Below are 11,149 nucleotides of genomic sequence, written 5' to 3'. Positions count from 1 at the left end.
CCACTTTGCTTGCATCTTTTGCAAACTCTCTTCGAGTTCTTTCTTCAGTTTATCAAATTTTGCTTCCATTCTCAATACTATCTGAATGAAGTTACATAGTTAGAAGCACTTCCTCAGAATCCTCCACAAGATAAACTCATAATTCTATGATTAATGCATGTAAAAAAATGCTTTAATGAATGCCATGCAAAATGTAAATATGCAAATGCATATGCAAAAAATGTGAAAATGTTTAAATGCAGTGCAGAATGCAAATGTAAAAGGTATTGATTTCAAAAAGTAATCATTCTTAGAAAGATTTCTATTCGTCCAAAAGAGCTTTCATCTTTACAAGAGAGATCAATCTACGAATGTGGTTCGACCTTTTTATTTAGCTCTATGATTTCAGTCATGATTCCAACAACTTTCTCTTCTTTTTAGAAACGAATCTGAATCCAGACGGTGAGTAGTTGACTGCAACCTCTGAATCGACTTTGCTCCAATATATGAAATTTATTTAAAGATCGGAAGGTCTCTGCCAAGACAGTCGGTGCAGGATTTATCTTTCTCCAATCCGTCAAAGAAATATGCAACAGTAGCCTCCACGTGGAACAAAGCCTTAGGGAATATTACCAGACCATATATAGCCAGGGAAAAGGTGTCTAATCTCTTATCTTCATCTTTGTGCTCGAGTATCACCTTCTTGAGACAACGCCATGGACAACATTCGTTTTCTTGTGGAACTTCTCTTTGGTTGCTACTCTCAAGCACTCCCAAATCTCTATAAGCTTTTGTAAATCGTTCTGCTTGAAATTGACATTGACATCTATGGTTATTTGTGATACGTAATCCCCAAGCAAGCTATCTCCTTTTGCTCTTTGTTTCTTCAGATTAAGCTCGAACCGCCGGATCGGGTTCTTCCTTGTTATGAAAACTCTTTTCCATATTAATGGCCACTCTTCTACTCTAATGATTACTTGGTTAATCAACACCTTTCTTTTATTCACGATGATCATACAATTCCACACAATAAAAAAAATCAAACATAGAAAATATGTCAGTATAAAAGAATTCACATATCAATAAAATAAAATAATGCAGGTAAAGAGAAGAGGTGAGTCGTTTCTCCTTTGTGTACACTTATTTTGGGTAACTACTGACGGATAGAGGTTCGACATGAATTTTATCGAGGCGGGTTACTATGGCTAACTATATACGGTATTGGGTTCTAAGAAAAAGGGTACTCGAATTGTCCATGTTGGTGCCTCCTTAGGCTATCAAACCCTCAATCCTAGCTATTACATGCTTGGGTTGATCGAGTTCAATTCAAGAGGATATATTCTCTTATGTCCATGCGGAGAAACAATTTATCTCACGTAGACATAAGGTATATAAACCCAAAATGTTACTTGCTAAAACCCATGCGGAGAAACAAATTATCTCATGTAGGTGTTGGAACCGTCTTTTGGTTGGACCGAAATTTGGCTACGACTTGAATTGATTGGGTTAGAGTCGTCATCGACCATTTTAAAACGAATTTAGGTGGGTTGGAAACCATCTTAACTTATCTGTGTTTGACCAGAAACGTGTCAGGTTCGGGAGTCGGTTATGGTCAAAGAAGAATTAACACCCTTGAACCGCCCTTTCGGTACCAATTAATTTGTCGGTTATCTTTAATTGCGAAAATTGAAAAATTAAAATTAAAATTTAAAAGTACTCAACTCGAATTACTTTGATTAATTTAAAATTGTACCCTTAAAAAAGGAATATTAGATTCGTAGTGAAGTACATAATTGAATAAAGGTAAAAAGTGTGTAAATATGAAAATAATAAATAGAACAAAAAGGAAAAATAATAGCTAAGTAAAAATAAAAATAAACAAATAAATAAAAAATGAAATAAAATAAAAAATAATAATTTCATTGATCCGTTGAGTTCACTATATCTCCCAGGTAGAATAAAATCCCTATATAAAGAAATGATCAAGCGCACTGAGATGCCAAACATGGATTCATAAATAAAATAATATATCAGGTTAAGAAAACCCTATAATATTCAGGCAAATTCTATTTTCCTAGAGTAATCAACAACCAAATTTTTAGAGATTTTTTATTCTCCGTGCTTTATTAATTTTAATTCGAATAAATTAAGAACAATACCAAATCAATAACATATAATAATACAATAAACCAGCAAAGTAACATGAAAAACAAAATAGAAATGATAGGAATCGAACCGCACCTAACCAGATCCAACAATAATGTTGTTAATGGGGATAAAGATGATCTTAACAAAAAACCCTACAAATCTGATCATTGTACGAAACGCCACCTTCGTAAACTCTTTCTGATCAGGCTTGTGGCATTTCTTGCCAAGACGAACGCTATCCTTAGCGAACTCTCTTAGCGGATAGAAAACTGAATCCATTGCCTCCATATCTCCCCTTTGCTTGCCTTTAAATAGCCTAGTGATTGGCTATTTTTAGAGACGTTTTAGAGTCTTACTTGGACTCAAATGCCTCAGTTTTAGTGTTTTAATAGGACTCAAATACGTTGGTTTGTTTTTTGAATCCCACTAAATTAGGGTTATTGAATCCTGGTGATTGAGTGTGGGGCCTACAAAAAATAAATAATAATAATAATAATAATAATAAATAAATAAATAATATAATATAATGTTTTTGTATACCCGAACAAAAACGGGTGTCTACAACTGCCCCTCTTTGCACATTTTTGTGTTAACAAGAATAGGGCAAAGACGAAAAAAAAGACAATCAATTTTTGTCTGGTCCTCTCAAATTTTATTGGGCTTCCTGGAATTAGGCCTTTGTCTTCTTATCGGTTTAAAGATTTCATCTTGAAAATTCTTCCTGGAATTGGGCCTTTGTCTGGTCCTCGCTGTCAATTTTTGTTGACAGATAACTTTTCTCGACTTAAGCTATACTGTAAATTTGACATGCCCTTGAGCTATGCTACAAATGATGTGCCTTGGAGCTGAGCGTAGTCGAACTCGAAGGTCTTTTGTGTTTCAAGAGAAACATTTTCAAAGGTTTTATTTGTGCTTCAAGAGAAACAATTTCAAAAGTTTTTTTTATGTTTCAAGAGAAACTGTCTCAAGGGAGGCAAAATTTTGTTTCAAGAGAAACATATTCAAAGATTGGTGTTACAATAGAAACTGTCTCAAGAGAGACAAAACTTTGTTTCAAGGGAAACTGTCTCAAGAGAGACAAAATTTGTTTCAAGAGAAACTGTCTCAAGAGAGACAAAACTTAGTTTAAAAAAAGCTGTCTCAAGGGAGACAAAATTTATTTCAAGGAAAACATATTAAAAGATTTTGTTTCAAGGAAAACTGTCTCAAGAGAGACAAAATTTGTTTCAAGAGAAACTGTCTCAAGAGAGACAAAGACAAAATTTGTTTCAAGAGAGACAAAACTTAGTTCCAAAAGAAACTACCTCAAGGGAGACAAAATTTGTTTTAAGGAAAACATATTCAAAGACTTTGTTTCAAGGGAAACTGTCTAAAGAGAGATAAAATTTGTTTAAAGGGAAACTGTCTCAAGAGAGACAAAATTTGTTTCAATGGAAACTGCCTCAAGAGAGAAAATTTGTTTCAAGAGAAATTGTCTCAAGAGAGACAAAGACAATATTTTGTTCTAAGTGAATTAGTCTCAAGCGAGACGACCCATTGTTTCGAGAGAAACAATCTCAAAGGCGATCGATAATCTTCTTGTTCTTGCATGTTAAAGAAATCCTTTCAGAAGCTCTAATCGTTGACTTAAGGAAGTAAAATCTGTGGATGGCATGTTTGCTGTGACGCTAAATCACTTCATCGGGCATGATATCCTTCTTCGTGAATTTTAAATTGTGGATGGCTCATTCGTTGTGAAATTGAGCTTTTAATTGGACGTCCTTCGTTATGAAGTTAAAATCCACATTTGCAAATTGCATCACTTTTGAGTTCAATATCTTTTGTTATGAAGTTGAAATTGACTCTGAATGACACTAGAAAGATGTTTGTTGACAAACGATCCTTCATTGTGAAGTTGAGAAACCACTGTCAACTTTTGAATGTGCTTTTGAATCGAGTACTTTTTGTCTTGAAGTTGAAACTTGACTCAAAAAGCTGCAAAAAATTATATATGCTAAAAATGATAAATGTGATGCTCTTAAGTATGTCTAAGATGAATGCAACGTGAATTAATTCTGTTTTATCCCTTGGATGGAGCCTTATTTTTGTCTGCTGGTTTTGTCCTTGGAATCAACCATGCCCCATTTTCTTCTCAGGTTATTGATAACGTTACAAGTTCTGTTTGATCTCTCGGACTGATTGTCCTATGAAATGCTCAAAATTTAACATTGTTCGTTCTTTCTTTAAGAGAGGCAAAATGAGCCTTAGCACCTTCCAGGACCTTTCACATTTGAGACTGTCCTGTTTGAAAATGTTTTTCTCATTTCTCTTATTTTAGGGGGAAGAGAAAAAAGAGATATAAAAATGTAAGAATTCCTGTAAAACATTGCCCCATAATCCATGCCTACAATTGAATCAAATCATAAACATGAGTTCAAATAATATCAAATGAATCAATAGCTCTTTTAATGCTTCTAGAGTTATAGCTCTTTGACAAATATTCAAGTAGATGAGTTAGCTTTTAGGTTGACCTACGGTTTCAGCCATAAAAAAATTTCATTTTTCGGTTATTGCAACATGCTTTTTCTTTGCCTTGGCATTTTAATTGGGTGCGGACAAAATGACGCAACTAGCATTATCAATTACTAGACCTTCTATTTTGGTTCTCTGAAATCTTCCATTTTTTCAAGCTTTGTAAGCTCCTCTAACAAAGGTAGTGCAGAAATATCGGTCTAAAAATGAAATTCTTGAGTGCTCGTGCGAAATTGACTATAACAGGTGTTCCTTAACTCCCTTAGTCCATTTTTACTGAAACTCCTTATTTAAATAAATTTAATTTGCCATTGTCTAGCTAGCTGAATCCATAAAGCCGGGGCGTTTAACCAATTGCTCTAAAGGGACAACTCAATATGTAAACACCTTTATCAGGTTAGCTGAATCTTATCCATAAAGCCGGGGCGTTTAACCAATTGCTTTAGAGGGACAGTCTCAGCTTTATTGTATAGTATAATCACCTTTATCAGGCTAGCTGAATATTATCCATAAAGCCAGGGCGTTTAACCAATTGCTATAGAGGGACAACTCAAGCTTTATTGTATATATATAATATTATAATCTGGGCTAATTTCTTAAGTTTGTCAATGAGAACCTATTATAGTCTAAGTGTTTTTGAAAGTCAAGGAATCTCATCTTTAGAGTTCAATTTCCAAACAACTGACCTAAACTAGATTTGCATACTTGACTATTCCATCTGTGAAGATCATTATCATCATTGAACGTCTTAAACAAAAAGTATAGTAATTGTCATATGCAAAAGATACCCCATGTTGTCTGCACCTATGCACATCTAAATACCAAGCCTTATGAAGGGAGAAGACTATATTGGTTCTTAAAAGAGAAGGGTATGGTGTTCGAGCATTCCTTCTGGGGGGGAAAAAGTCATTATTTTACCAATTTTAATCATGTTCCCTTGCCAAAGATATATAAATTCGATCATTTACAAAGTTTCTTAACTCAGTTGATATTCAAAGAATTTCAAGTTGTAGATTTGATTCAATGCTCAGCATAAATTCATTGAAATATCCAAAGAAAGTTCAAAAACAAGTTCCAAATATGAGAAAGTTCAAAAAACAAATTCAAACAAGATGCCTCAAAATTGAATAGGGCCTCATCAGGATTCCCCAATTGCCATGACTCTTTCTGCTTTGGGAGTGTCATTTTCTTCATCGTAAAATTCTAGTTCTTTTCTGTCCATCATTAGTTGGATCAAGGCTCTAAATTCGGCACATTCTTGTACATCATGTCCATCTTCTTCTTTTTTGAGCGCGTGTTATACGGATGGGGCGTGTCAAAGGCTTGAGGTGGTGTATCCAGTATGTGTTCCTTTCGATGAGACATGCTTCTGCTAGTTAATGCGAATGTAAAGGAAAATAACAAAATGCAAAATATTTCTAAATGTATGATGCATGAAATGTTCGAGGCATTGATCCAAAAATGTGTATGTTATTATAAATACTCCTTATTGGGGAAAAAGTGTTACGTCTGAAGAGACAAAAAAACATTTTGATAGTATAAATCCTGAACAGCCTCTGCCAAGTTGGTTCATCTTTCGTCTGTCGAACCGTTCCAGCTCATTTGGCTAGATTGTGCAAGTGACGAGCTGTTTGCCCCAAAAAAAGTCTAGAAGGACTGCATCTTCGTCTTCCACTCTCTGCTGAGTCTGTTCCCTAATGGCAACACCATTGGAGCCCTCCATCGATAGAAACTATCCGAAGCTTGCTTCTTGAATTCGTCAGCAATGGCATCCAGCTCAGCTAGGGTTTCGTCATCTTGTTCTCGTAGTTTTTGAAAGGAGTGTCCGAGTCAGTAACCTTTTCCTCGTCTTGCCCCTACAACCTTTGCCTCTGAGTATTCTTTGACCATGGCTGGACTTCTGAGCTTTTTATCTCTTTGTATTATAACCCCTTTGTCCATTAATACAGACTATTTATATTTAATGAACATGTTTTTGGTGGATCAATACCTATTTTGGATGATGCAAACGATGAAAATAAAATAAAAGAGAACAAAAATGAAAAGAGTTAGTGAGGTAAAAATAATCAAAACAATCATGAAAAAGTCCTACCCACATGATTATTATTCCTAACCGGACATGATCTCTATCCCACAAGTTGATTTTGAACAAGTCCTAACCGCATAAATTTCTAGTTCACGTTCTTTGAACATGAAATAAAGCAGGAAATAATATTAAAACAGCTTAGGGTTTGAAGTGAGGTTATGGGGTGGGCTCTAATTCCCTATAGTCTCTCAGTTTAGGTTCTAAAAAAGGTACCTGAGTTCTCCTTGCTGGTGCCCCCTTGGCTTGCCAGACCCTTAGTCTTAAGCCCATTACAAGCTTATGTGGACTAAGTTAAACTCGAGAGTAAACATTCCCTTATGCCCGCACGGTGAATAAATTCACACGAAGACATAAGGTATATGAATCCCGAAGGTTACTTGCTAGACCCGCACGGAGAATAAATTTTCACAAAGGCGTCGCTTTTACCCTCACTTAAAAAGGGTTTGGAGCTCGAGAATAGAGCTTGAAATGAAAATTTTGAAAATCTAAAATCATTGAAAAAAAACGTCAGTACAACTATTTATTTGGAAAAAATCAAAGATAAATAATAAGAAACGAATAGTTAAATTAAAATTTAAACTTACAATTTTCGTTTAAAAAGATAACCAAAAATTAATTTCGGCCTGACTCACTTACCTGGCCCCAGCAGAGTCGCCAAGTTGTCGGAACCGTCTTTCGGTTGGGCCCGGAATTGGGCTACGACTTGAATTGATTGGGCTAGAGTCGCCACCGACCATTTTAAAACGAATTTAGGTGGGTCGGACACCATCTTACATGATCTGCGTTTGACCAGAAATATGTCGGGTTCTGGAGTCGGTTACGGTCAAGGAAGGATTAGCCGCCCTTTCGGTACCAATTAATTTGTCAGTTGTCTTTAATTGCGAAAATTGAAAAATTAAAATTAAAATTTAAAAGTACTCGACTCGAATTACTTACCTTTGATTAATTTAAAATTGTACCCTTAAAAAAGGAATATTAGATTCGTAGTGAAGTACATAATTGAATTAAGGTAAAAATTGTGTAAATATGAAAATAATAAACATAACAAAAAGGAAAAATAATAGACTAAGTAAAAATAAAAATAAACAAAATAAATAAAAAATGAAATAAAACAAAATAAAAAAAATAATTGCATTGATTCGTTGAGTTCACTATATCTCCCAGGTAGAATAAAATCCCTATATAAAGAAAAGATCAAGCGCACTGAGATGCCAAACATGGATTCATAAATAAAATAATAAATCTGGTTAAGAAAACCCTATAATATTCAGGCAAATTCCATTTTCCTAGAGTAATCAACAAACAAATTTTCATAGATTTTTTATTCTCCGTGCTTTATTCATTTTAATTCGAATAAATTAAGAACAATACCAAAGCAATAACATATAATAATACAATAAACCAACAAAGTAACATGAAAAACAAAATAGAAATGGAAGGAATCGAACCACACCTAACCAGATCCAACAATAATGTTGTTAATGGGGATAAAGATGAGCTTAACGAAAAACCCTACAAATCCCATAACTACGAATCCGATCGTTGTACGAAACGCCAGATTCGTAAACTCTTTCTGGTCAGGCTTGTGGCATTTCTTGACAAGACGAACGCTATCCTTAGCGAACTCTCTTAGCGGATAGAAAACTGAATCCATTGCCTCCATATCTCCCCTTTGCTTGCCTTTAAATAGCCTAGTGATTGGCTATTTTTAGAGACGTTTTAGAGTCTCACTTGGACTCAAATGCCTCAGTTTTAGTGTTTCAATATGACTCAAATACGTTAGTTTATTTTCTAAATCTCACTAAATCGGGGTTGTTGAATCATGGTGATTGACTGTGGGGCCTACAAAAAATACGAATAATAATATTGATAATAATAATAATAAATAAATAAATAAATAATATAATAAAATGTTTTGTAGACCCGGACAAAAACGGGTGTCTACAGTAGGCTAAGCCTTCACCTCAACTTAAAAGGGACAAAGTTCATAAGTGAGCTTATGCTATGTAAATGCACGTGTTGTGTGTAAGGAGAAAATCACAAACCTTTAGACATGACCAAGAAATAACTCTTTCATAACTCCAAAAAATCAGGTCAAATATGAAAACCACTTAAGTCAAAAAATCAATTAGTTGAAAGTAAAATAATACATGATATGTTGAAACTCAAAATAAACAAAAAGATCGTAAAATAAATACAATTTAAATTTGTAATTCCCAAGAATAAAAACACCATATAATCATTTATGGACTGACTCTCTAAGTCCCCAGCGGAGTCACCAAGCTGTCATAACGTCTCATTCGGGGATCCGTTAGACTTGAAAATTTTAGTTTCAGGGAAGGCGATGAAATTCAATTTGGAAAACAATTTGATTTTGTAGTAACCACCAACCTTTAAGTTAGGTAGGTTAGAAACCTTAAACGACAAAAAATGGTCTGTGTTTAATCAAAGATTCATTTTTAAGAGTTCGGGAGTTGATTACGTGTGGGGAAAGGCACCCCCACAACGCCCAAATTTTGGTACCTAAACGATTATATGTTGTTTAAATATTGGGAATTATAATCTCAAAAATATATTTATATTACGATCCTTTTATTCATTGGACTTTATTCAAAAAGTGTCGATTTTCGGATAACGAATGACCTTTTGTGTGAACAATCTACGAGAATACACTTTCTTTGTAGTTAGGAGACTTTCTCATAGATTCCCCTCACAAAATATATTATTCGTAATTTTTCGCAAAGATAAAATAAAATAAAACAAAATAAAAGTGAAAAGAGTTGAAATATAATTAAAATAAATAAACGTGGAACAAAGAGAATTATCGAATACAAAAAATAACATTTATGCGAAAAATCCTCAAAAAGATACTTTCCCTTGTAGTTGGGATATGTCTTCGTAGATTTCCCTCACAATGAAATTTTCTCATTTACATATTTTAGAAAACAATGATGATTAAAAAAAAGTGTTAATAATTTTCTAAATATACACATAAATAATGGACCAACATAAAAACATTTTAAACCAACCGCCAAGATATAAAATACTATACAAATAAGAGGGTAAATAAATAAGACTGAAACATAAATATAAATATACCACAATCAAGATCAGGGACAAAAATAAAATGAAATATAAGTAAGCTTCCTAAATACAAATAATGAAAACTAAGTGCTAAAACGATAAAAGAGGACTGAAATAAAACGTTGGAAAATTAAAAGGCAAAAACATGAAGTACTAAAAAATATGCTAAAAAATAAATAGATAAAAAAGGAAATAGATCGCATTAAATCTAAAAGTTAGTGAATTAGTTGTGCAATAAAATAAAATATTAGTAAGTTAGTAAGAACAATAAAAATAAAAGTTAGTATAAACAATAAAAATAAAAAAAGTTAGAATGTTAGTATAAGCAATAAAATAAAAATTAGAATATTAATAAATTAAAAAGCTTAGCGGTTAGCGGGGTTCGGACCATAATAATGTGGATCGTATCTCGGATCGGGTCACCATAAAGTCGTATAAGTTTTCAAATATTAATAACAATAAATAAATAAATAACAGTGGTTATAATGCAATAAAATAAAAGTTAGTGGGTTAGATTAAAAGTCAGCAAAACAAATAGTAATAAAGACAAAAAAATTGGGGACTACTCTTGTGATTAACCCTAATAAAAAAACATGTTTCCCTTTTCCATTTCCAAACGGGGCCGCAGACGTGGGTTAATTTAAACCCAAATTTAAGGGTTTTGAAAGCAACCCTTCAGCCACTCTCTCACGTCTCTAATTAAAAAAAATTCACTTTTCCCTCTTTTCTTCTCTCCTTACACCCATCGGCCTCCCTCTTCGAAGCCATTGATACATTGTGGATATAAAGGCTCCTTTTAGGTTTGGCCATTGATACATTGTTGAAATTATATATGCTGGTTGGCCTGCACTAATTGTTGAGATTATTGTTGCATTGCAGTGTAGCATATTAGATGATGGGTTCTGTTAATTGAATAGTTCACTCTTTAATTTCATCTACTTGAGTATTTTGAACTTTATCTGTTTGTTGAGATAGTTAAAGTTTCCACTCAATATGTAAGTTGAGGGGAAAAAAGGGAAAATAGATTTGATTTCATCACTAGGAATTGAAAGTAATTCCTTTTTTATGCCATTGCGTGTTGCATTATATTATGTCAAAGTTGGTGATGTTTCCTTCATTTGTTATTTATGGTATGATATTTGAGTTTTTTTGTCTTGTTCCAACTTGGCCACTGTGAGTTGTTTTTACTTTTTGCCATGGTAATTTGATTTGTCTGGTTACATATTTTCTTTCTTTTCTATTTGATGTTTGCTTGTTCCTTTTTCTTTTCTTTCTTCATGTTGTAGTTTTGACCCGTTTTTTCGGTTCGAGTATTAATGAACATGATCTTGTGTAGACGAT

General features: G+C 33.6%; 2 protein-coding genes across 2 annotated transcripts; both read right to left on the bottom strand.

The window, feature by feature from the left end:
• Positions 1-2,120: 2,120 nt before the first annotated feature.
• Positions 2,121-2,426, bottom strand: LOC120139971 (protein transport protein Sec61 subunit gamma-like). Its single transcript, XM_039155060.1, has one exon. The coding sequence runs from the start codon at positions 2,413-2,415 to the stop codon at positions 2,221-2,223; it is 195 nt and encodes a 64-aa protein (XP_039010991.1). The 5' UTR covers positions 2,416-2,426; the 3' UTR covers positions 2,121-2,220.
• A 5,677-nt stretch (positions 2,427-8,103) lies between these two features.
• On the bottom strand, positions 8,104-8,389 carry LOC120139964 (protein transport protein Sec61 subunit gamma-like). The gene has a single exon (XM_039155058.1). It carries the CDS (start codon positions 8,385-8,387, stop codon positions 8,178-8,180), a length of 210 nt encoding a protein of 69 aa, XP_039010989.1. The 5' UTR covers positions 8,388-8,389; the 3' UTR covers positions 8,104-8,177.
• Between the last annotated feature and the right edge of the window lie 2,760 nt (positions 8,390-11,149).

This window comes from Hibiscus syriacus, unplaced genomic scaffold (genome assembly GCF_006381635.1).
Source record: "Hibiscus syriacus cultivar Baekdansim isolate YM2019G1 unplaced genomic scaffold, ASM638163v2 tig00002237_pilon, whole genome shotgun sequence".
NCBI lineage: Eukaryota > Viridiplantae > Streptophyta > Magnoliopsida > Malvales > Malvaceae > Hibiscus > Hibiscus syriacus.
The sequence above is the reverse complement of the archived record's forward strand: the minus strand, read 5'-3'. Positions and strand labels throughout refer to the sequence as shown.